A 25,937-nucleotide genomic window follows, 5' to 3' on the forward strand; every position below is an offset into this window, starting at 1 on the left:
AACTTCAATTTCAATTCCATGTTAGTTAATTTCAATTTGTTTGGCAAATCCTTATAGTCAGAGAGTCAGTCAGTCAATCAGAGTGTCGACCGAAGAAAGAAGACGCCCTCCCCTACCCCGCCAGATACGAATATAGAGGTTAAATAATGCCAATTCATGCAGTTTAAAACATTTGTTCGACATTTCAAAGCATCGACCGCGACCCACAAAAGAAAGCCATGCCATTCATTCAGTCACACGCGGCAACCAAAAAATAAAAGCCAAATAATAATAATAAAAAAGGTCTTAATCAAGGCGCAAAAAGGTTAGTGACCTTCTCTCGAGCCCATGGGTAGTACAACTGGAGTGGAGGAAGTGGGGGAATGAAAATGAAGTGCGACTAACTCAGAGACAACTTTATCTTGTATGAGAAAAGCAATTAACTTATTTTTGCAACTGATGAAGACAACCTGTGCCACTGATTGCAATCCGTTGGACTCTGTTTTGCCACACAAGTTGCTTAGTTGCCCCATTTCCATTTTGCATCTTCATTTACAGCTAACTCAAACTGAAACTCAAATGTTGTACTGGTCGGTCGGTATAAATGGCCAAGTTCTAGTTGCGACTTAATCTGGCAAATCAGACAAAATGCTGACTAACCCAGCCAACTGAGACGGCCAATGAAATGTAACCAACCAGGCATCATTTGGAAAGTACACGATTGGCAACGTTTCTGTTGTTGTTGTTGTTGCTTTTGTTGTTACTTTACTCTGATCTGCTTCGTTGTGTTGTGTTGTGTTGATTCAATTTCCGCGAAATGTTTGCCATGATTCACTGAACAAGCCAACAGGCCAGGGAGAGATGGAGAGACTCTTGTACTCTTTGAGTATGTTGCTTGTAATTTATATGTAGATTATGCAGTCATATATACAATTTGATTTGCAACTGTCAATAGACTTGGCTGATGGAAAGTTTTTTACAGTTTTTCCAGCAAATGGTTAAGATATTTTTCCACTAATTGACTATGAAGCAATGTTTAGTTATCAAAAGATGACCTCTTCTTCTACTCCTTCAGCAGCATTATCATTAACAATATTAATGTTTATGTTGTTGTTGTTGTTGCAGTTGAGGCAAAGATGTTGCCTACCTGCCTCTGCATAATCAGCGAGGCATTTATTAAATTTTGTATATACATATATATTTTGTTTTTGTTTTTTGTTGCACTTACTTATACAATATTTTTGTGTACACCCACGCAGTCTGAAGTTAGCCTGACATTTTGTCTGGGAAAGTTGTCTCCATGTATGTGTGCGTGTGTGTGTGTGTGTTGTGTTTGTTGATTTGTCGCGTTGTTTTCTGTTAAGTGGCCATCATTAGTTAAATATGTGCATTTTTCTTAAAGGATTTTGCGCCTTGAAATATGAACAACTCGTTAATGTTGCTATTGCTGTGTTGCTTTCAAATTGCCATAATTCACCATTAAATGGCTAACTTTCCTTTTTTATTTTTTGTCCTCTATCCGCCGCACAGCTTCTTAATGATGGTAATAGTGGTGGTGGTGGTATTGGTGGTGGTGGTGACCGTGGTGCTGCTGATGGTGGTTCAATTATTACCTTTTAAATTTGTGCTGAAAAACGGAAGCGCATCCAAAGCCTCGTCAATTATTTAGTCAAATGAAATTGAAAGCCAATTAACCTGATTAGTGTGTGGCTGGCAACATGTTGCTAGCAACATACATACATACATATATGACTAGCACACCAACTAGTCGAAGATCATTAATCAAAGTCGCTAGACTGCACTTTACAGTATGTAGTACGGATACGTAATTTAGTAGCCATAAATAAAAAGAAACTCTGCAGAGTGAAATTGAAATGTTTAAGCGATGAGACAAATGTTCGACTTGATTGGCAAACAGTTTATTTTATTTTTCTCTATCTCTCTTAGTCATGCTCAGTCTCTTTCTGCTTGTTGTTTTGGCGGTCAGCTAGCTAAAATTAATGACATTTCGCATGCATTTGGATGTTGTTTATGAAAACAGCATTCAATTTGCATTAACTGTGTTGGCAATTGATTGATGAATCCATCGAACGAAAGTGGTTCGCTGGCACTCAATGAGATGCCCACGTTTCACACACTCATAAAAACAAAACAAAACAAAAACACAAAAATCACTAAACAAAAGACTTAGGCAACGAACTTGTCGCTTCGTTTGTTTTGTGGTTTATGACATTCAATAGAACATAAAATTACCTTCTGAAACAAAGAGAAAGTATTTAAATGCCCTGCATGAAATGACAATAGTAAAAATAGCAAACACCATCACCTGATGATGTTTCGCTTGTTGTGTGTGTTATAAAAAACACAATTTTGTGCCGCTTTTTTAGCTATTTGACATTTAATTAAAACCATGCGATGGCATTTATGATGGGTGGGCGGCCGGTCGGCCGGGCGGTTGCCAGCGTGTCATGCGTAATAAACAAAAGCAGCAACTGCCGACAACGACGACGACAGTGAGAAAAAGTGTGAAAGAAAAGCCTGAGGCGCTTGTTGAGCTGAGGAATTTCTAAAGAAGTGAAATTTCTGCCATGCCAAGACGAGCAGCAAAATGCCTATCCGTGTAAGTGTGTGAATGTGAGAACCGTAAGGCAATTAATTTGTAGAAAATACCCTACAAAGAGTTGAGTCTATAATATAGAACAATTTGAGATTGAAAGTCATGAAAAAGTGGGAACAAAAACGCCACACTGACCAAGTAAAATAGAAAATACTGTTGCAAACAGAAAAAATTAGATAGATTTTTGGGAATACCTTCTCAGAAATAGAAAAACATTGAAAAAATAAAACAAAGAAAAATATTCTAATACTGTGCATGTCACTCATTTCTTCTCTAGGAAAATGTATTATTAATTGTTTAAATACTATGATAAACGGTATTAGCACATTCGTTCCTTGCATGTTGTGTGTCCTTGGTCGTTGTTTTTCTGTTTTATTTTCTACCACGCCGACTTGGTAGCTAAAAACATTTTATAAATTAGAGCAACACTTGCTGCGGTTTGGGTTTTGAGGCGCGTCTCTGGCTTCTCGTTGCCGCACCTTGCATGCGAAAATCTTTTCACGCCTCGAGCTAGGCAACATGCGAAAAACTCATTTTGGAGCACACATCGTTTATCTTGCTCTTTCCTTCTCTCCCCAAATGCCGGAAGATGTTTCAATTTTTTTTCTTTTCGTTTTTTTTGTGAAAAATTGCTGCAGCAGCAGCGGCAACCGCAACAACAACAACAATTGAACGATTCAGGTGGCCCGATTTCTAACAGGCCGCCCAATGACATCATTCAAATTTGAAATTTAAATCTCTACTTACATGTTGTTCACAACTGAATTCAACAGACTAGGCAAATCAATCAAAGTGTCGAGATAAACATGGTCAAGATTAGAATTTACAGAAAAGCAAAAAAAAAAAATAAAGAAACACACACAAAACGAATGACTTAGACAACGAACTTGCCAAACTTGAACATTATTGATGAATTTGCCTAAATAAAGAAAACACCGGCATAAATAAACTGGATAAGCACCAAAGCAGCAAGCAACCAAAAACGCTTTTCCAGCAGGTGAAATTTCCATCATTATTAATGATGATGACTCTTTGGCGCTGGCGTAAATATTTGACCAACACTACAAAACGAAACCAAAAGCCAGCCAGATGTAAGCAAACTGACCCACTAAGCTGCCACTGGCCCAACTTCATCCACACTCATATACACACACTCGCTCATGCACACATACACAGACACAATTAGTTGGCTAGTGCATTTTCCGAATGTTAAATGGAAAAACTGCTGACTATGTGCACACTGTGCCCTGCGGGGCAACAATAATTTAGCAATTTCCAACACTTGTGCAATTTCATAAAGCATTCGTTGCCCCCCAAAGAAAAACAGTTGCCACACATTTCCGCATAATCATCATAATTTTTCGTGTTTTTCATCTCATTTTTTCTCTTTATGAATTTGCTGATTTTGTTACAGAAGCGAAACTCCAAGTGAGCGGGGATAGAGGGGGAGGGAAGAGTATTGTGTACAAAGTAGAAACAATTTGGCACACTCTCAAAACCCCAAAAACACATTTCAATTCACAGTGAACAGTTCAAAACCGAAACCCAGAGTGTCGGCGATGGCTTCATTTTCACCGCCAACTCGTTTTTTTTTTCATCTTCCTCTTCTTTTTTTGAGTGCCAAATGTTTTCCTTGATTTCTTGATTAATGCTGACCAATGACTGGGCTGGGCCATACGTACCTACCCACTTCAGTGTGTATTTACATTATACATATGCTCCCCTCTGCGTCGATGGGTCCATCCTCCTCCTGCTACATTATCTACTCTCCCCTTCTCCTCCTCCTTTTTCCCCCTCTCTAGTTGTCAATTATCATCATGATGATGTCTTGGCAGAATTATTATGTAACTCTTTTTGGCATATTAAAATGATTTATGGCCCGTGGCATTGGCCATTGGCTCTCGCTCTTGGCTTGCTCTTGGCTTCATTTCCAACCAAATGGAAGTGTTTCTGTGTGTATGTGTTTGTATGACTTCCTGTCCATGACCATGTCCAGTGTCTATTGGAGAACTTTTCACATGCGGGACGCGATGCAATGATGTCTTGAACCTTTGGGGGCGCAAAGTCGGAGCCATTTATTATCTGCGGAAAAAGTTTTGGTTTTTTTTTCCATTGATTTTTCTTTTTTTCTTTTTTAGCTGAAACATTTTACAGTTGTGTGTCATGAACTTTAATGCTTAGCATGTTGCAGTTTTTCCATTGAGCCTGTCGATACGTTTAAATGTGAGCAGTTCATGGGAACAAGAGGCGAGAAAGCTGAGCTTGTTGCTGGTGTTGGCTCTGATGTTGTGGGTGCCAAAGTACAGCAACGTGATGGGGTCGAATGGCCATGCCAATGCAATGCCACAAGCATAATTACACGTGCAAAATCTTATATCTGACATTTTTGGGTTAATGCGACAAAAAAAAAGGCAACCAAGCAAACTGTTTTGAACTCAAGGGCCCAGCTGGATGTTGCAATTAACAACTCATTTAATAACTCAATCAAATTATCGCCAAGTAAAGGTGACAACAACAACAACAACAAAAACAACGAGAAGCAACAACGACGACGACCCTCATCAAAAGACTTGAACGACAATTGATATTGATGGAGATGTGCGAAATGCAAAACCTTTATGAACAAACTTTAATTATTGTTATTGCCTTTTATGAAAGTGTAAGGCAAACACAAATCGAAACACAAACATCAATCCATTTACAGACAAACAAACTAACAACTACCGTATATATATACATTCATATGCGATATATAGCATATAAATCTTTAGCTCTATGGCGTGTGAACATGATCAGCCGCAAAATATTTACAATCGAAACGAGAGGAGGGCAAGTCGTGTGGCGTTCACCACAAATGGCAAAGATTTGTGATCTTAATTTGAAATGTAACAAAAGTAAATTCAATCAAAATGTACAACTATGAAATAGAGTAAAACAAATAGATACATTTTGAATACTCTCTCATTAAATTCATTTGATATATTTATATTTTAAAGCTAAAAACTATATCTAAAAACTATATTAACTCTTTTAAAGCTCAAGCCAAGTAACTCTTAGTTCTTAGTTTACTATGAGCTAGGTTTAAAAATATTCAGAATATTGTAAATTAATACCGAAATATGTAATAAATTTATATGGTTCTTAGTGTTAATTTAAGAATAATCATTTAATCAGTTATTAATTATAACAAAAAACTATTGTCGATTGTACTAAACGAGAGTAAATAAAGTTTTCCAAAGAACTTTCATTTTCGTAAGAGTAATTAATTAAACAATTTAAATTAGTTTTCTTTGATTCTTTTAACCATTTTTCCAGTGATTCCAATTGTAAATTTCACCTTTGTATCTTTAGCTAATAGGAAAATGGAAAAAATGTTGACAAACTGCATTTCACAGTCGTAAATATCAAGTAAAATATAAAAAAAAGGAGGTAAGTTAAAATTTACCACATGCTTTGTAATTTAAACGCATGGCGACAACAACAAAAACAACGTTAGTAAAACCACAAACTAATTACAAAGTTTAAATGTGATACTTTTTTATGCATTAAACAATATTTCAATTAGTTTGTAGCCAAAGGTGAAATGACACCAAAACGAATTGCAATGCCAAGAAAAAAATACATATACAAAAAAAAGGGTGGGAAAAAATTCATAAATAAATGTGCAGAAAGAAAGTGGCAAGCGCCACAATGAAGGCAAAAACAAAATGCATTAATGTACCACAAGAAAAAGGTATGTTTGTTTAACCCGTCGCCCCCCATTCCAAATTGTCCTTCTTTTGGGTAAAAAAAAAATCGAATATTTGGTCAAGAATTTATGAACTTTAAGCTGCATTTATGCGTGCGGCTTATATGCAATAAAGGTAACTTAGTGCCAACAATGTCATAAAGGCCGCTGTCACATAAACAACAACAGCAGCAAAGGCAACAACAACAGCTGGCAACAAGAGCAACTGCAAGCAAAATTTATATGCCAAGAGCCAAGAAAGAAGCGCATCAGCAGCAGCATGGCCAAAAAGCGAAATTAATAATCACAAGAATTTCACTTTTCACACAGACGTCTGCCAATATAGTCGCTCGATTCGCCAATGTCGGCCATGTCACCCACAAAAAGGCCAAAAACGAATGTGGCATCTGGACAGGAAGTCGACTTAAAGATATCCTCCTCCAAGTGCAGGAGAGTAGTTTAAACCCTTTGAAACAGTTTTTAGTCAAATTTCTTTTGTAAGTTGCATCTCCTTATCTTTGTTACAATATGCTTATAGAATTAGCATTTTTTGGAATAGCAGAAGTCACTTCTTTTTTATTGACTTAATGAGTTGCTGCTTAACGTCCATCACCTCTTTCTCTTTACAGGGTATACAAGAAAAAAGTGAACCGTATGCAGTTGCATAAATTTATTTCAATTTACATATCGGTTTTTCGTTGATGTTGTTGCTGTTGCTGCTGCTGTTGCTGTTGCTGTCGCTGGTTTGGCCTATAAAAAATATGGCATCGATTGATCGCAACGCCAGATATTTCAATTAGCGTAAATACATTTCTGTTTTTTTTTTTTTTTTTTTTTTTTTGGTTTTGTTTATTTTGTTGTTGTTTTTTAGAAGGGGGGTTATTGTCGGACGCACACGCACAGTGGCTCTCCATGAAAGAGAAATCGAAGATGAAGGCAGACTGAGTTGTTTTTTTTTTCGTGGATGTCTGTTTGTGCTGACCAGTCGATGCGTAACTAACCATGTTGCAGATTGAGTCGTAGGTCCAGGGGTAACGAGCTCAGTCTGTGCAAAATTTCGCTTAGTCAACTGGCAGACACCATAAATAATTGTCTTATATTGCAAATCACAAATATGTAAAAAGATTGTTTTACAAATCATGAAGAGAACAAAGTTACTTGAAATAGCTCACTTGTTGGACTATTAGGGATCCTCTGGTGTAATGGTGACATGCATTTGCTTCACTCCCCTCATGATAATCATATTAAGTTCTTTGTCACCACATCCCAGAGCATCATAGACATCTGAAGAGTTTTTGATTTCCTTCTTGTTGATGTGGGTAACAATGTCACCCGGCTGCAAACCACCACTGCAAATAAAAAAGTTAATATTTGGTACAACAAGAACTCTGGGTGCTTCTTACCTATGAGCTGGTGAGCCCACAATGACCTTCCAAACTAGCACGCCATGCATTAGATTGCTGGGCATATTCTGGCTACGCGACTTTAGCTCAAACAGTATGTCCGGCGTTAGGGTGAGCATAGTGATGCCCATATAACGTTTCACCGGATAGCCTGTCTTGTAGGCGGATCCCTTTTTCCGACGTTCGGCTGCCCTTTCCAGGAAGACCTTTACATAGTCAATCGGTATGGCGAAGCTGATGCCGGCAGTCACCTTCATGGAGTTAACCCCAATGGCCTCACCATCAAGATTCACCAAAGGACCTCCCGAATTGCCAAAGGTAATGGCCGCATCGGTTTGCAAATAGTTAATGTCACGATTTCGCAGACCCAGTTCTTGTGAGGCTCGCTGCGTAGAACTTATGACGCCTGCCGTGACAGTATTGCTTAAGGCCAAAGGACTACCCAAAGCCACTACCCATTCACCGGACCGCAGGGTGCTGCTCTTGCCCAATCTCATCACTGGCAAGTTGTTGACTTGAATGCGCAGGGTGGCCAAGTCAGAAGTCTGGTCAACATCCTCAATGGTGGCGGGAAAGGTACGGCCGTCCGACAGACGCACCTGGACCATAGTATGTGGCTTATTGATCACTACATGAGCATTTGTTAGAATCAGGCCATTTTGCTCGATCACAAAGCCCGAACCATTGGAGGCTGTAATGGGCTGTCCACTGAAATAGTCAAAGTGTCGTGTGTCCTTGATTTCTATGTAGACAACAGAGTCGGCACAGCCACCCACCACGTCGGCGATGAAGTTGAATTCCCTTCGCCGCATTGAAGGACGAGCGGCCGATATTGTGGGTGTCAATTCCATGTCCTCACGTTTCATCACTAGTGTACTAGCCACAGCACCCAAAGAAAATGGAACAAAAAATCGTACCAAACTGCGCCAATTAAACTTGTAGTTGCCTTCATTATTATTATTATTATTTCTATTGTAGTTGTTGCTATTGCTGCTGTCGGTGGGGATATTTGCTGTATTACCGCTGCCGGTCGTCGTCCTTATGCTGGAGTAATATATCGTGGGAGCGCTACATCGTTTTATAAACAATTCCAAATTGTTGATTCGACGAAAGGCCATCGAGTTTGGTTTTTGTTAGTTGTTGTATAGTAATATTGTAATAGTTCTTGCTATTCCTTATTCAATCTGACTTTCAATTTTGATCGTTCTGTGTCACATAGTCGGAAGATAACGCTTTGATAATTTTAATTCTTTTGCTCAGTTCATTACGTCATCAATGAGCGCGTGTGTGTGTTAATTGTTGTATTTATTTATAGCAGCCTAGCAGCTAGTACTGTAACAAATTTCATGTAAGCCCAAAAAACATTTTGCTTTTGGAAAATTATTGAGACCAAGCTACTACGTTTGAGAATATTTGAAAAATTTGTTGGTAATCAATCGCTATCTTTTGATTTTGTACCGTGGCACAACTGAATGTATGGTCATACTAAATATCTTGACATGCCGACTGCACAGCTGTTTTAAAAAACAAGTTGGCAGTTCTTCTAGTTGCACAACAGAAAAATAGAAACAATTTTTTACAAATTAATGAACTAAAATGTCCAAGGCTGGAGCTAAATTAAAATCCCTTAAAAGGGTCGCAGAGCGAGTGACGCACACTACCAAATTGAAGACAAATATACCCGCCGGCATGGCAGCGGCTGGACCGCCACTGGGACCAATGCTTGGCCAGGTTAGTACTAGTTATGGATGTTGATTATGCCGGAAAACTAACAAATTATTTGCAGCGTGCCATCAATATAGCTGCCTTCTGCAAGGACTTTAACACCAAGACAGCTGAAATGAAGGAAGGCGTGCCATTACCCTGCCGCATATCAGTAAATAGTGATCGTTCGTATGACCTGACCATTCACCATCCGCCGGCCACGTTTTTCCTGAAACAGGCAGCAGGCATACAGCGCGGTACAATGACTCCCGGCCGTGAGGTGGCTGGCATGATAACGCTAAAGCATTTATACGAAATTGCCCAAATTAAAATTCAAGATCCGCCCAATGTAATGCTTACCATGCAGGTGAGTAAGAATGAATCCTCCGAAATGAAATTATGAACTCAGCTTGTGTGCTTTTATAGCAAATGTGTGAAATGCTCATTGGAATCGCCCGCACCTGTGGCATCAAAGTGGTCAGAGATTTGGATGCGACAGAATATGGGCAATTTCTGGAGGAACGTAAAGTTATTGTGGAAGAGCAGAGGCGCGATTTGCAGGAAAAACGCGATGCCAAGATGTTGCGTACAGGCTAACAACGCACAATGGTCTTGTTTTCCGTTTTAATTGTTAATAAAGATGTAAAATTAAATTCTGTAGGCAACTATCCTATTCTATGCCAATGCGCTTGCGATCCTTAGCGGCATTCTTTTTGCGGCGCTTTTCTAGATGTTTATTTAGCTTTCCAGTACTCTTGAGATGTTCATATTGGGCCACCAATTCTTTGGCACGTCGTTCCTCTGTAATAGGAAATAGAGACTGTGAAAATAGGACTGGATGAAGCAAAAAACAAGCAAGGACTCACGTTTGGTCAGGTAGTGAGGTTCGCGGCCTTCGTTATGAGCCTTTTGAATTTCCTGTTTTTCTTTTTTCAGTATATGCTGCTTAAGGTGCCATTTCTTATCCTCGACATTTTTGTTGATCAGGCGCTGCATGGTGTGCTTGATTTTCTGTTTCTCCTCATCGTCAGCCACATCGTCCAGCTGCTTTTTCAATTGGCCCACTTCCTTGGTCCGTATTTTGGAAACGAATTTGTAATTTTTCTTGAAAGTGTCGATACTAAAGTTTCCTGACTTCTCGTCAAAGCGTGGATCACGCAACTCATTGGTGTTTTTTCGCTCCACGCGTAGTTCCGCTCCCAAGAATGGTACTTGTCGCTTGGAGCTCATCTCACGCGGTCGATTCTTGTTCAGACGTTTTAGCTCGGTTTTGCCTTTAACCTGTTTGCTTCGCGCCTTTCCGCTTTTGCCACCTAGCACCGCCTCCTTGTATACCTTGGCTCCAAGTTGCTCCTTTAGCTGCATAATCTCTTCGAGGCTCATGTTCTTAAGATCCTCACGAATTGTAGACTATAAAAGTAAATGGTAGGCTAATCGGTGAATCTGGGCTTTTAACATATGTCTTGCCAATTACTACCTGTGTCTCTTCATCGCTGCTAGGCTCAGGTTCAGAAGCGGAGGAGGATTCACTTGGCGACGACATTTCAGTTTGTTTACTAAAAACACAGCATGGCAGAATAGAGTTGCCAGAAGTACACAATACAGATGGTTTTAAAGGCGTGCTGCCACCTAATGCAAAGGTCGAAACTACAAGCAATGCTGCCGTTGCTCAACACTGTTTCGAAAATTAGGCGGTATTTTTAAATTTTGATTTTAATTATGGAGCAAAAACAAAAACGACATGTGTCCAACAGTTGGTCGTCCTGTGACCAGAACTGTTCAATGACTTCGCATGCCCAAAAGCATTGACCCTACATTACCACAAATGAAAAACGTAAACATCATTCGGTGGTTGATTTTTATGATGACCATAAGTTTTACCAGCCGCAACATATTAGCGCCATTTTGATGGCCAAGGCTCGGCGCTCGTTACATCTCCGATTTGTTTGCATTGCATTGAATGCTAGAAGAAAAAATATCAGGTGAAACCTATAATCGTAAGGTGTTTGCATGGGCGTTGCCAGGGGAGCGTCAATGTAATGGAAACCCTGTGGAGATCTCATGCAGGCTATATCGAAAACTTTTTATATAATAATGAATAAGACTGATAATTATGATTTTATGACAAACTTACATCAGTTTTTTACAATATAAAAAGCATTACAGGACAAAAGTGTAAAGAAAAACGAGTTGGATAAACCACTTAAAAATTTGTAATTACATCCGATCAAGCTGTTAGTCAGATAGTACATTATAATTATTATTATTCTAATACCTAAATGTCCAATATAGAGTATCCTTCTCTGCACGCCTTGCTTGTGTCCTGGCTGAAGGAAGATTGTGTACACATTCGTTTCTCGCATTCGCGTTCATTCACCAATTACGCGTCGTCGTTCGCACGGCGGTGTCCTTAATTTCTTAAAAAGCATTTAAACATCTAATGAAAGCGTTTAAACAACGAATTTTGCTGTCAGTCAAGTCAGTTGCGTTTGGCAGTTCGTTGTGTACGGTTCAATAGGATTCGAGAAGGAGCAGATTTATTAGGCTTGAAACCAGGACTATGTGATATATACATATATACTTTTACAAAATGGCTAAAATAATCTCAACAAGCATGGCCATCCTTACGAGGATCATTTTCAGTGCCCACAGTTTGCTTGCCGTTTGGCAAGTGACAATATTCAAAAAGGATATCCTCTATTGGGCACTTTGTGGTCCTCTATTATTGCTGCTTTTGGAGGGGATATTCACCATTATGATCAAGAAAACCCAGGAATGGCGTTGGTAAGTTTCCAAATATTCCTTATCCTGGAATATCCCATTTATGGCCAACATAAATTGTAAACAACGAGCGGCTGACGCTGACGTCATCTTCGGGTTTTTGATTTTCAATTAAAAGTGAAATCATGTGTTTAATGTGTGTGGGTCTTTAGCTCGCCCCCACCCACCAGACAATCACAGACCACACCTACCCACGCTTTGTAGTAGTAAAAACTTTAATGGAATTTCCACCTTTCCATGATGGCAGGGTGCCCGCGGCAGGAAAAGACCATATTTCATGGAGTGACAATGCGGGGACAGGGGAATGCGTATAAGTCTGTGTCTTGTTTACCTTTTGTCGCATCACTCTGACTTGTTGTTTGTTTGGGCTGTTCCTTAAAAAAAATACCCTGATCTGCCCCGAGACTGGTTTGGCCATATGTCCTGCTCTCCCTCTATATATGTACATATATCAATCAATACTTGCTTAAGGATCTTTTTTGATTTTGTTTAGGTTCTGCCCATCGGTTTTTCTTTACTTAGCCAGCATTGTGCCGGCTATTTGGTTGCTGGAACTGGACAAAATTGAACGGAGAATGCAGCAAATAAGGGATGCAGCAGCGGCCAGTGCAAATGCCACCAGCTATAATGCTGGCAATAACAACACTTTTACAATCAGCAAAAACAACAGCAACACAGGCAACATGGCTCCAGTGGCTGATCTACTTAACGATGCTGGCATCGTTTTGCCACCCATGAGTACGGACACCTGGACGACTTTGATTGAGCAATTCCTAATGCTCATCCTAATTGTGGGTCGGTGGCTACTGCCCAAGGGAGATTTAACACGGGATCAGCTTAGTCAGCTGCTTTTGGTCTATATTGGCACTGCTGCCGACATTATAGAGTTCTTTGACTCCTACAAGGATGATAAGATAGCAAGCATTGACTTGTTGGTTAAACTAACCTTAGGCATTTGGTCATGGAGCCTAATGCAGTTCACCATTGTGCTATCGGCCACACGGGGACGACGACCCCGTGGAAGTGGCTCAAATCAAAAGGAGGAGTGAGTTTTAATTAAATGGGACTACGAGTGTTATTTCCACATTCATTTCCAATATACTTTTGCCATTTAGGCACACGGATTGTTGCCAGAATTGCTGTTGTGGCATTGATGTCTGGGGCATTGTACTCAATGTTATACTTCAGGACGCTCCATTCCTCACCTTTCGTCTGCTTATTATCCTTCAGTACGAACTTATCAATTATATGAATGTGTTTTTCACATGTGAGTACTTAGAGAGTCATCTTATGACCAATTCTAGTAATTTGGCTAATTATTATAGGTAAAAATTCTTTGGTTATTGTTTTACAACTGTATCGTCTTTATGTGGTGAATGCTGAGTTCTGGAAGAATCGTCGAGAAAGTCGCATGGCGAAGTCACGGCAATATCAATCTCGAAGACGAGTTCATGATACGGATCAGAATAGTATCTATATGATATCAAATGAGCGTAGCGGCGAGGTTAAAAAGAAAATCAAAAAGTAAGTAGTTCCCACAAATGACAAACAAAACGATTAAGCCCCTTTAAATTCAACAAAACAGAGCCAAGGATAAGGATTATGTAGAGCAAGCGGAAACGGCATTTAGTACAAGGAAAAAGGACAAGAAAGATAAGTAAGTTACAACAAAATGGACCAGTCCATTCTAAAAAATAATACTCTCAATTGCTAGAAAGAAACGCAAACGCAAGGATACTGGCTATTCTACGGCTAGCTCGCAGAATCTGTACTCCACCAAGGCAAGCGGCACGGATAAGGACAATCGCCGCAAGGACAAGAAGGGCAAGAAATCGAAACAAAATTGCACAAGTTCTCCCAGTGATTGTGACTTGATGAATGCCAAGAAACAGAAGCGACTTAAAAATGCTGCCGACAAAAAGGACAAGAAGTGGGTGAGCGAATCATTGGAGTAAATGTAAATTAATCAAATTATGTTCCTCGAAAATTGTGCAGAAAATCACGGAAAATCGAGGCCGTCACTGAGGAATCAAGCAGCAGCAGCTCCTCCAGCAGCAGCTCCGATTCGAGCAACTCCACTCTGCCCAGCTATGAGGTGATTGATGAGAAGAAAGCACGTCGTCACAAACATGGCCATGGCAGTGGCTCCAGTGATAGTAGCTCGGAAAGCTCCTCATCATCATCATCATCATCGTCGTCATGAACGCGAGGCAATTCATTTTTTTGGGACTAACTACAATGTTAGATTAACAACAATTTTTTTTTACTTGGCAGCCATTGATTTTAATAATTAACTTAAATATTATGTGTGCTGCCAAAAAAAAAAAAAACAAATCAATTTGTCAAAGACCCATCGAATGGTCTGTAAAGAAAAACAATTTATCCAAGCATATATAATCGTATTTCGATATATTTGCTTATTAAAAAAAAATGTATTGAAATTTTGAAATAAACGTTTTTTGGCGCCATGCCAAGCTTTAACCAAGTTGGCAGGCCCCCCAAAATTGCTGTTGCTCTTTCTCACTCTTCCTTGAAATTTAAATAAAAGTTAACAAGTCGTTGGATAAATACACTTCACTATGGTTAACACTTAAACCAGACTTACTTGAGCATATTGATTAAAATCGCCCATTAAAGTTTTTGTTGCCTATCCTCTAGGCTGAGCCTTCTAACGACTTCCTGTTTCCGGTCTATGGCTTTCTCTGTTAGTTTGGGCTTATTTTAAGCAAATTCAAAATTGTTCATTAGAAATAATGTCGCAAATTTGAGAGAGCTAATATACCCTAAAAAGAAAAACTTTTGCAGTGTATATAAAGCTTTGTTGACACACAGATAGACAGATTACAAGCGCTTGCCATGTGTGAGTGTGTGCGCGCTTTAGGTGTGTTTGTGTGTGTGTGTGTGTGTGTGTACGAGTGTGTTGGCTTTGTGGTGTGAATGTGTGTGTTGTATTTTTTTAAAAACAAAATAAAATTGTAATAGTAGTTTTAGTTGCTGTTGAGTCTTCAAACGGGTCGGTCTGCGTTCTACGAAAGCTTTATTTAGCTTTTTTGTTGTTGCTCTCGCTCGTAATTGTTTGTGCGCACACTTGTTTATACGTGTTTCGTATGTGTGTGTATGTGTACATATATATATATATATATATATATCCATTAAAAAGTGTATTTGCTTATGGAACGCATGGGACATTAGTTAGCCTTCTGGTCCTTTATATCCTTTTCCTGCCCCCACTTATACTCCTTCTCATCTCTCTGTGTGTATGTGTGTGTGCTTACCCACACCCAAACACGCACGTGTCAGGTGTAAATGTGGAAAATTCTATTATTTGTTTACAAGACAAAAAACATAAATTAAAAACAACTAAACGCAGTTGCTAACGCCGACATTTCTTGCTATTCCTGCTGATAAAATATTTAATCGTAAACCCATCCAGCCAGGTGAGAGTTGTTTTTAGTTATAAATCAAACATCCACACATTCATACATTTGTATGTTTTAAATATTTAATACAATTGACTGGATTTAGTTGACATATTCCATCTGCTAATCGATTAATTAACATCTGACCCACAACATCACAAATCACCTAGAAATTTTTATCAGACAAGACAAATTGGGTTCTCGCCTCAATCCTCCAACCCTCACCCCTTTACCAACACACACACACACACCCACACTCACACGAAACCCAAGCCGCTATTCCCCAAATCAGCTGATATATGTATGATGACATTATATCTCGTATTTCCAGCGTCGCAGGCAAAATTTCGCCTTAGGGGGACAATCACAGACCATGCCAAATGATGTTCTCAAATTTTAACATTTGCCGCAAAAAAAAAAAACAACATTAATTGCCTACAATAAACAAAAATTTTAGCCACCATTATAACAATCGGTCATTGGAACAGATTTCTAAAGCCATTTTTCCGTAAAACATTGAGATAAACAAATACTGAGGGTTATTCAACTGTGGCCACATATGAATCATTAGTATCTCTATCTAATGGCCAATATAACTGGTTACCATTGGCTAAAGCATATCAAATGTGACCTTCTTAGTTCAACAAGAACCATTGACAATTGATAGCAAACTTAAGAAGCTCTTGTGTTTTAGCAAAGTAGCGAAACGGATTAAGGGGGGGTCTTTGAACGCCTCCTAAATAGCCCCTTATAAAATTTCCATTCAACACTCCACCCCCCCATTGTATATACAGAATTGTCAAGCATTCAAAACACGTTTCTCGTCTTCTTGGATTCACAAATTATTTCATTTCTTTTGCCTGAAGGTTAAGGCGGCGTCGCTGTCGCTGTTGCTGTCGTCGTCGTTGTCGTCCACGACCATAGTCAACCTCAACTTCTCAAATAAAGAGAGCTACATACCTTCTCTTTCCTTAAAATGTTTGCTCTTTTGTGGAATTTTATAAAAGCGAATTCTGTGGTTCTTCTCTTAGCATTGTTTTGATGCCGGTTCCGCTGAGAGATAGAGATTATAAAGTGTCTCTGAGTGGGTGTATATATACGTGTGTGTGTGCAGCTTATGTTTCCCCTTATGTACCTACATACATATGTATATATACAAATGTACATGTACATATATGAAAGTTTTTCTATTTATTTTGATTAAAGTCCAAAGCTTATTTAATCATAGAAATGTTTCTATAAGTAGACCTAATTAAAAGGGTTCTTTGAGGGTTCCAGGTGAGGATAGAGTCATTACCAAAGTCAATGTCTTGCCTAAGTATGTAAAGAACCCAGAAATACATTAATTATATATGCGGAGATCTTAAACGAACTTGCGAATACCCTTTAACTAACAAGGAGTTAAACACAAAGTAAATTAAAGCAGAATGTTATCTTGTTTGGCAAACATGTTTGCAATTATCTGGAAAGTGTAGACTAGTTATATCTACTTAAGACAAAGCACTATCTACAGGTAGAGACTCTTGACACCTGTCAATTTCATTGTATCTAATATACCCTTACCTTAACTGGATATCAGAAGCTAATTATGCAATCGACTGACCAATGTCTGCTGAGTTCTTCTTCATTTAGTAGTCAAGGCTCTAATTCTAACTAAATGAACAGACTAACAAATAAATATGCAAAATTATATAAAAGAGGCGTATGGCCTGATGTTTTATGTTAAATTTGATTTCGTATTTTGCATAACAAGTTTTTCATTGAATTTTTTTGTTGTTGTTGTTTTTTGGCTGGTCTGTGGTCGAGCTGCTTTTATTATGGAAAAAAGTGAAATTTATTGAATTTTCTCTCATTATATTTTCAGTTTTGCTTCACATTTACAACATATGTATATAAATTATGAGAGATATAAATAGGTTGACCCAGTATAAGAGCTATATGAGGTTACTTATCAGTCTTTTCTTTGTAAATCATTATTCTCTTGGCACAATTAAAATAATATTTATGGTCGTAATGAGTCAGATAAAAGGACAATTGGCCTGACATTTCACTTTCATTATGTCTTTGCACTCTCATCGCCTTGTATTTGCACAGTTGGATGTGGAAAATGTCAACCACATTTGACCCACTAAAATCAGGTGACCTTCCAATGAAAGCATTTAAAATATCTTCCACAATGCATTAATGTTTTTCATTTACATTTCCTTTAAGGGGAAGAGAGATATATACATAGATAACATAAGTAATTCCAAAATGTCTATCTTATCGGACAAAGGAAAAGCACTTGAACCTACACATATAAACTACAACCGATACACTCAATCGGTTATACAAATCAATGTCAATGCTGGAATATTAAACCCATTATTATTTGTCCCATTGTCATCGATGCTTCTGCTGATGTTGATGACGAATGTTTTTGTTCTAGTTTAATGCACACATTTCGCATCAAATGATATATGTATGTATATGTATATGGCCATTCAGGCATGCAATCTCCACCTTGCCATATGTGGCACGTGGCATCCACATGCGACAATTTAATTAGCATGCCGAGCACCTTGCGTGCATTTATGTATGTACGATGTACGATTGGGCCAATTATTATGCAGTTAGCAGCTTGTTATTGGTCAACACAATCAAGTTTAACTCTTTTTCAAAAAACAAATCGTTACATTTCTTTGATTTTCCATTTGTTTACAACAAACTATATATAAGCTATGACTAAGCTTTAACCAGGTCAATGTGCTGGCGATTATGATGAAAAGTTTATCTGAAATTTATAGCCGATTTCCTTGTTTAAAACTGCCATTAAAAATTTAGTTTAAAATGTTAAAATTTCCCTTACAATTTGCAAAAAATTATGTGGAAAATTAGTCTTTTAAGCAATTAAAAGTAAAAGTTCGAGATGAAAGCAAAGGCATGAATATCTAAAAAAATAAACTGTCTGATCTAGTGGCTGGAAAAGTTACAGATTATTGTTCTTTGTGTAAAGTTTAAGCTTAGTTTTGATAATCACTCTCCAAGTACTACTACAACTAAATCTTTAGTTCATTCCTCTTAAATACCTATGTCTAATCAATTTATGCTTCTACCCACATCAATGTGAAGGTACAGCCCTATTTGAATACAATCTTTTCGAAAGGGTTGACAGAAACGAAAGCAAAATGGAAAATGCATTACAAAATCCAAAATGTTGTCAAGTTTCTTTAGCTATAAATTGATAAATAGCCAAACAAAAGACCAAAGAGAAGATATATACACACAAAGAGATAGAGTAAGAGAGTAACTGAGAGAGAGAGAGAGAGAGAGAGATGGAGACTTATCGGTCTCTAGAGAGGGAATGCATTCAGTTTGATGATAAATTAAACAACAACTGCAACTGGTCAAAGTCCATGGCGAGCATTAGTAATCTGTGTGCCCATTGGTAGCAGCTGTGGTAGCACAAGCATGTCCAAGACGTGGCTAACACAAACGCCACACACTCCCTGCGAAACCTCCTTCCACCACCACCCACAGACGCACACACACACACACACACACATACAGCCTGTTTGTGTGTGCGAGTCTTGTTTAAGTTTTTGCATAATAAAGTTTTACAATTCTCACCAATTGCCACTTGATAAGATTTGCATTCATTTCTTCCTCCCTCTCTCCCACTCTGTCTGTTGCTCCTCTTTACGTTTTAGAAATTATAATAAATATTTTGTATATCTATTTAAATCAATCACAAGAGTTCGTAACCCTCTTCTGTCAATTGGTTATCTCAATATTATAACGACCTTTGTTCCTTCTTTGAATTTTAAGTGAATTAATTAAATTCATTTAGTTGGAAATAGATAATCCTTAGCCCTATCAGCGCTTGGCTTTAGTGAATACAATTATGAATTTCTCATTTCTCCAGACAAACTCAGACAAAAAGAAAAAAACAATTGAATGATAAGCATAAAGTGGCAAATGAATTGAACTTATTTGCTGTCTGTTCAATTCACTTATATTAGAAGTAAGTCAATTTTCGGACCGACCACTTGAATTGAACCAAACAAGCAACATAACAACTAACAACGAAACGCGGCAATTGTCTGAAGAACTCACTCTCTCTCTCTCTCTCTCACTCTCTCTTTCTCTTCTCTATCCCTCGAGTGCACTCAAAGACAATAGCAGAGAAAACCAAACCGCAGTCAGGCCTCAACTGAACGCGCATCAAGGTGCCCATTGGGAGTGCAATCGCAGTTTCATTTTGATTTGCATAGTGAGTGGTTTAGCCCAGTGAATCGTCCCGAGCTGACGTTTGCCTAGTGTAAGTTGAGCCAGAGTCGAGCTAAACCATTGAATCATTTGTGTAGGTGGGTGTTAAATTTTCAAATCAAGATCGAGATTCGTTTTTCACTTGCACTTGTGAGCTTGTCGCATATAAATAGCATAGTGTATAACAATAAAGGCGGAATTTATTTTGCATGTTGCCGCATTTTCTTCTATTAATAGCAGCCGCAGTATATTGTATGTACCTCCGCCTTCGCGTCATCCGTCTTTGTTGCTGCTGCTGCCTGTGGCATGCAACGAGCTTTCTGGCATGCTTCCCCAGTGTGTCTCGACCCTCAACTTGAACCTTTGCTGCCACTCGTGTCTATAGAAGAGAATGCCATAACTCTGGCAGGTGGGTGGTTGGGTTTGGAGGCATTACGATAGCAATAACTAAATACCACATCACAGACATTATGCGGCATGTTTGACGTGTGGCAGGCAGGGCACATACATAAGCAGTTGTTGCTTCATCAACTAATTGGATTGCCAAGCAAAAGCGAAAACAAATTAGAAATTCTATATATGTATATACATCGCATATACGTTTTGACAAGTTTAACTGAATGAATGGGCCCCACTATAAAAATATATATTACATAGCCTTTTGTTTCCCACAAGTGTTTTCATTCGGCAGATGACTAAATAATGCATACAAGAGAGCTTTTTAAATAGTCTTGGCTTTCTCAATCAGTTTTTAATAACCTTTAAGCTCGTTAACTGAATGTAATCTGTCAATCATATCCTCTTTTTTCCAACACATATCCTTATCTGTCCAATCAGCTTGAACTTGAATTTAATCCTCTGTGATTTATTTTCTATTTTCGGTGTTGAGATATATTTTTTCTGTATGACTGATTAGAGAGTTTTAGTTGCGTTGATAATCTAAAGAGTTAACTAGTTCTGCCTTTTGGTTTTTAATTTCTTTGGCAAATCAAACTAGTTTATACACAGTTTATGATAAGGAGAGCTCCAATCCAATTGAAATTGGAGAGGGTAAATAACGTATTACCACAAAATAAACAACACATTTGTGACGTTAGGAACAGTTCTGCTTCATTAACTCATGACAGCATTCCAGTAAATGAATATTATGTACATGTTGATGATTTAGCGAGGCCAACTAAAAGTTGATATTACTTTACTTTTCTTTTCATTTACATCTTTAGAAGTTTTGGTTTTATACCATATACAAGATACTTCACTTTCCTTTTCTATATAACTTAAAAATATCAAAGTTGCCCTTTGTTTAATGCCTTGTAAAGTTTATTCATTTGTTTTTGTTTGCTGTGAAACGTTTTCCTTTTAACCTATAAATTTAGCTGAAGTTACTTGTTGTTGTTTTTTTTTTTTTTTTTTTAATTACCCTGAGATACCGTGTGAAAATTTTACCTTGACAAGTGGCATTGAAGGAAACTCTTTGCCTGCGGTCTTTAGTTTGCTTGTGCGCCTGGCTCAACATGTCGTATGAGTGATTTACTGCAGCAACATCGTCAAGGCTTGGTTTTCATTTTATTTTTAGCTCGAGCAAATTCATTCAGTCTCTGTTAACCTCTTTCTTTCTTTCTTTCTGTCTGTCTGTTTCTGTGCGGTAAACCGGGTGGAATAAAGAACAAATTGCCATACAATAGAGCACGTTACTTTGCAGATTTGATGTACCGTATCGTATGATTAAAGGTAAATTTGCATTCTTACAGTGAATTGCCAATGGCAACAACATGTTGAATTTCAATTAATTGGCAGTCAGCCAGGTTTGCGTATCAACAACAACAACAAGAAGAACAACAACAGAAATCGTAAAGTCAGGAGCAACATTGATTCGGGAATGTATAGCGACAACAGTGTTGAATTAACCCACGATAGACCAATTGAAGATGACGACGACGACGATATAGGCAAACAGAGCAGCAGTAGCAGCAGCAACGTTAAGAGTAAACAAAAGAGCGGTTCACCGCTGAGGCAAATCGATGAGAATTACGTATGTGACATAGCCATGATGAGAATCGCCGAGGAGAGTGGCCAGAGGCTGTTGAACAAAGCACTTGTTGTCGATGATTCAACAGAGCAACCGAATTGGTCCCGACACAATGATGAAGCGAACGAGGTGGAAATCAATCGACAAGAAGAGGAGCAAACGGTCAGCGAGCTGGTCCGTTCGAGCAGTGGCGGAGCTTTAATGGAAATGTAAGTGCCGAAAGGCAAATCAATCAGTTGTATCTGATCAATTTAACAATGACAATTTTTACTCACACACACACACACAGCGATGCAAAGAACAGCGGCAGCATGCGAGTGGTCTTTGGCATACTTGTGCGTCTTGTATTGCCTCTGGCCAATGGGGTGGCTCGTGGCATTAAGGGTATTCGAGATGTGCGCGTTTTACGCGTTTTGCAGAATTTGGCCTCCAGCAGACAGGCGCTAACCAATCTGGTCGCTTTTGCGGCCAATACGGTTTCATTAAATCTTTCTTCAGTACAGGGTAAGTAATGAGATTATTGCCCGATCTTGAATCTTATTCTTATTCCCACCTCTTCTTTGGCAGTCTCAAATCGTCTGGGTCCTCTGCTTAATCTACTTAAATTGCGCAAATCACAGGATGGTCTGGAGAGTTTGCCAGACACCATAAGTGCACCTGCCACGCCATCTATACCCAGTACACCATTGCAGGGCCTAAGTCCGCCTGTTTACTCGTACAGCTTAGGCAGATCTTCGGATGCCCCCAGTTGTTGTACCCTTAATATATTGGCCGAACCGCCACCAGGTGAACCTATTCGGGCAGATATTGTGCTTATTCATGGCCTGCATGGCTCGTTGGTAAACACTTGGAAGCAAGGATTATGGCAAAATGATCGCCAACCTGTGGAGTTTGATCGTCCACCCCGGCCACCTGTGCGTCCGCCCAAAAGACCACGACACTCGCGCAGTGCTGCCGTTCATCCTGCTCCCAAGGAGAAACGGGCTAAATTTGCCTCTTGCACACGATCCTTGGAAGTGATGGATGATGTTCCACAGATCCAACACCGTGTCAAGCTGCGACGCACATTGGAATCCCAGCAGCAACGTTTCAATTTCAATGTCTCCGATTCAGATGATCAATTGGAGGAGTAAGTAATCCGCTTCAGTTGCTGATGTCCAGGGAATCTAATGAGATTCTTATCATTCCACAGCTATGCTTATGTGTGTGGTGAACCTGAAGATATACAAATTTGCCAGGGCATCGAGTATAGTTTTCCCACATTCCGTTTGCGCATGCATGACAAGAGTCGTCTGCTGCAAGCAGAGCTTGAGTCTATGCTGGACGCCGAAGGAAGTGAGACTATGCCATCTACTTGTTCCGCCAATTCTTCACCTCAATCCTCCACAGCTGCAACAAAACGCAAGTCCACCCAAGCCGACAACAAAAAACAGACGAAACCCTCACCAAATGATGCCAACTATTCCAAATGTTGGCCTGGTGATTGGCTCCCTCTGGATTGTCCTGGTGTCAGGGTCATTGCCCTTAACTATACAACCGACCAATATCTATGGCGTCCTCTGTGGAAACGGAAAGAGTCCCGCTCCAGCCTGATTCAGCGTTCAAGGGAAATGGCCGAGCTGTTAATTCAACAGCGTGTTGGCCATGGTCATCCCATCATCTATGTGGGTCACTCCAAGGGTGGATTATTCATTAAGCAAATTATGGTCGATGCCTGGGAATGTGGTCGACCGGCCATGACGCCACTTTGGCGCTCAGCACGTGGTTGTTTCTTCTACTCAGTGCCACATCGAGGCTCCCATTTGGCCAGCATTAAGGCACCGCTGCTATCGCGTTCTGTGGAATTACTGGAAATTGAGAAAAGTATAAAAAAGCAATCCAAACCCTTTAAAGGAGTAAGCCAAAGTTAAATTAATGCAACTTTCTTACAGACAACAAGTATTTGCTGGATCTGCATCGCCGATTTGCCGGACTCTATCACATGGGTCACTTGAAAATCGAAGTATTCAGTTTTGTGGAGACTGCCCTGACCCTTATGTCGGTTCTGTATTTGCGTATTGTGGGCGTAGATTCGGCAGGTCTGATAAAATCCGAAGTCCTTTTTAACATCAAAACATTTTCATAACACTTCATTCTATTAACAGATCCTGGCATTGGCGATGTTTGTGGCATACGACTCGATCATCGCGAGATTTGCAAGCCAAGAGGACGTGATTGCATTCTGTATACGGAACTGGTTAAAATGATTAAGAAAGTGTGCTGAGCATGGGACCCCTCAGTCAATTGTACTATATGTGACCTAGTTGAAATCGATATGTGAATAGGAATTTGCAGACTCTGAGAGTTTTTGCAATTACGCGGTACCTAAATGATGTTAAGTTCCGACTGATAAGTCGCCAACTTACTTTGTTCTACAAATACCTTATATAAGTGCATAGCATAGTGAAAATATCTTGATTGGATTGTTTTCTTAAATTTAATTGAGCAAGTTAATATTACGTCTGCCATTTTTAGTATATAGACAATGCGATATTAACGATAATTTGTTGTAACTTTTCTTTTCCTTTTTTTTTTTTTTGGTAAATTTCAATTTGTAATTCACAACTCTTCGTAGTGTGTGTATCAATCTTATATACAAATATCTATATTTATCACCGCTGTAAAACGTTACCAACGATATAGACACTGATATTGACGTGAATTTCCAGACTAAACAAAATGAATGACCATTCGATATTTTATACCTCTCTTTAAGTGTTAAGTGTGAAAAATAAAACAAATTCAAAATAATAAAAGGAAAATAAAATAATGTTTCCCTCTTTTTTTCAATTAAAGAAAACGCATGGTTTTTATATGTGTTTCTCATTTTAACTTAGTTTTAATATATTTTTCCAATAGTTAAGTTTTGCTTTCTTCTTTGCCATCTTTTCTCATCATTTTTTAATATTCTCAACTTTTTCCTTCTTCTTATATAAGGATTGAAATCTCGAGCTTTGCGCCTTTTTTCTTGCTCTTTTTGTTTGTCAAATCAATATCACTGAAAAACCATTAACACGACTCATTGGCAGTCAGCTTAATTGCTAAACTTAATCATTTTATAAAAAAAAAAATAAAAATACAAAATTTAAAAACAAAATGCTTACAAAATTGAAAATACATTAGTTTGTTCTTTCATTTAGTTGATAGCCAAGAGTTAAACTTAAATATAATTATATTCGAAAATTTGTTAAATTTATATTTAGTTGTTGCCGCTCTACTAATGAGGTATACCAAAACTGCGGATTAAAACGCAAAACTAAAAGGAATTACATATTACAAACGAGAGTAAATCATAAAGATAGAGTATAAAATAGTTAAAGTTTCTATATAATACATATGTATATATAGGTATATATCCGAAAATTCACAAAACATCATCGTTCATCTAGCATTATTCTCATTATAATTATTATTATTAATTTGCTTATAATTTTAGTGGACTTGCGCCAAACTTTTTGCAAAAATCGCAATATGCATTAAATTTTTTGTTTTCTTTTATGCCATCTAATTAATTAATTTCTCTTTATTGTTTTCGAGCTTAAATAATTTAAACATTTATCACATCCACTTACACGGCGATCACAATCGCAGTTATTTTCTCTTTGTTTTCTTTTTCTTTTTTCCCAATACATCGTACATATACATATGCAAGAGTCTTATTTCTAAATAATAGATATATATATATATATATATATATATATTTGTTCAATGCATAAATTTGCCATTCTTTTTTTTTTGTGTTTTTGTTTAGTTTTGCCATTTTTAATTTGTGTAACGCTTAAAATTTGCTTTTGTTCTAGGAATTTTGAGTTTTAATTTGCGGAATATTCGGTTTTGAAATACATATATATATTTTTTTCCATTATTTTTAGTGCCCTTTAAAAACTTTCCATTTCCTATAATTTTTCGTATATGTATGTATATATATATATATTATTTTTTTTAATTTGTTTTTTTCATTTTGTTTGCTGTGGAACACCATACATAAAAC

General features: G+C 38.3%; 5 protein-coding genes across 11 annotated transcripts; 3 read left to right on the forward strand and 2 right to left on the reverse strand.

Moving 5' to 3' along the window:
• Positions 1 to 1,492: 1,492 nt before the first annotated feature.
• HtrA2 (HTRA2-related serine protease) lies at positions 1,493 to 9,094 on the reverse strand. Of its 3 annotated transcripts, none has more exons than XM_068297991.1 (3): positions 7,727 to 9,094; positions 7,496 to 7,672; positions 1,493 to 1,606 (listed from the first exon to the last, which is right to left on the reverse strand). In XM_068297991.1, exons 1-2 carry the CDS (start codon positions 8,842 to 8,844, stop codon positions 7,507 to 7,509), a joined length of 1,284 nt encoding a protein of 427 aa, XP_068154092.1. In that variant the 5' UTR covers positions 8,845 to 9,094; the 3' UTR covers positions 1,493 to 1,606; positions 7,496 to 7,506. The 3 variants fall into 3 exon arrangements, with proteins under 3 accessions (XP_068154092.1, XP_068154091.1, XP_068154090.1); XM_068297990.1 differs by lacking the exon at positions 1,493 to 1,606 and adding an exon at positions 7,379 to 7,416 and having other exon boundaries at positions 7,727 to 9,093; XM_068297989.1 differs by lacking the exon at positions 1,493 to 1,606 and having other exon boundaries at positions 7,379 to 7,672.
• Positions 9,095 to 9,227: 133 nt separating this feature from the next.
• mRpL11 (mitochondrial ribosomal protein L11) lies at positions 9,228 to 10,083 on the forward strand. Its single transcript, XM_068297994.1, has 3 exons — positions 9,228 to 9,457; positions 9,513 to 9,797; positions 9,857 to 10,083. Exons 1-3 carry the CDS (start codon positions 9,323 to 9,325, stop codon positions 10,025 to 10,027), a joined length of 591 nt encoding a protein of 196 aa, XP_068154095.1. The 5' UTR covers positions 9,228 to 9,322; the 3' UTR covers positions 10,028 to 10,083.
• On the reverse strand, positions 10,041 to 11,016 carry LOC137583093 (ribosomal RNA processing protein 36 homolog). The gene is made up of 3 exons (XM_068297992.1): positions 10,908 to 11,016; positions 10,297 to 10,840; positions 10,041 to 10,231 (listed from the first exon to the last, which is right to left on the reverse strand). Exons 1-3 carry the CDS (start codon positions 10,971 to 10,973, stop codon positions 10,101 to 10,103), a joined length of 741 nt encoding a protein of 246 aa, XP_068154093.1. The 5' UTR covers positions 10,974 to 11,016; the 3' UTR covers positions 10,041 to 10,100.
• A 1,004-nt stretch (positions 11,017 to 12,020) lies between these two features.
• On the forward strand, positions 12,021 to 14,414 carry LOC137583125 (transmembrane protein 26). The gene is made up of 7 exons (XM_068298024.1): positions 12,021 to 12,214; positions 12,705 to 13,256; positions 13,327 to 13,478; positions 13,537 to 13,735; positions 13,797 to 13,868; positions 13,926 to 14,141; positions 14,207 to 14,414. Exons 1-7 carry the CDS (start codon positions 12,021 to 12,023, stop codon positions 14,412 to 14,414), a joined length of 1,593 nt encoding a protein of 530 aa, XP_068154125.1.
• An 825-nt stretch (positions 14,415 to 15,239) lies between these two features.
• On the forward strand, positions 15,240 to 24,716 carry LOC137582715 (uncharacterized). 5 transcript variants are annotated; one of them, XM_068297363.1, is made up of 7 exons: positions 15,240 to 15,648; positions 21,630 to 22,116; positions 22,197 to 22,411; positions 22,475 to 23,036; positions 23,100 to 23,770; positions 23,839 to 23,985; positions 24,052 to 24,716. In XM_068297363.1, the coding sequence occupies exons 2-7, from the start codon at positions 21,758 to 21,760 to the stop codon at positions 24,168 to 24,170; spliced, it is 2,073 nt and encodes a 690-aa protein (XP_068153464.1). In that variant the 5' UTR covers positions 15,240 to 15,648; positions 21,630 to 21,757; the 3' UTR covers positions 24,171 to 24,716. The 5 variants fall into 5 exon arrangements, with proteins under 5 accessions (XP_068153464.1, XP_068153465.1, XP_068153462.1 ...); XM_068297364.1 differs by lacking the exon at positions 15,240 to 15,648 and adding an exon at positions 19,819 to 19,930; XM_068297361.1 differs by lacking the exon at positions 15,240 to 15,648 and adding an exon at positions 21,256 to 21,609 and having other exon boundaries at positions 21,684 to 22,116.
• The last annotated feature ends 1,221 nt before the right edge of the window (positions 24,717 to 25,937 follow it).

The sequence above is a fragment of the Drosophila tropicalis genome, unplaced genomic scaffold (genome assembly GCF_018151085.1).
Source record: "Drosophila tropicalis isolate 14030-0801.00 unplaced genomic scaffold, ASM1815108v1 contig_859, whole genome shotgun sequence".
Lineage (NCBI taxonomy): Eukaryota > Metazoa > Arthropoda > Insecta > Diptera > Drosophilidae > Drosophila > Drosophila tropicalis.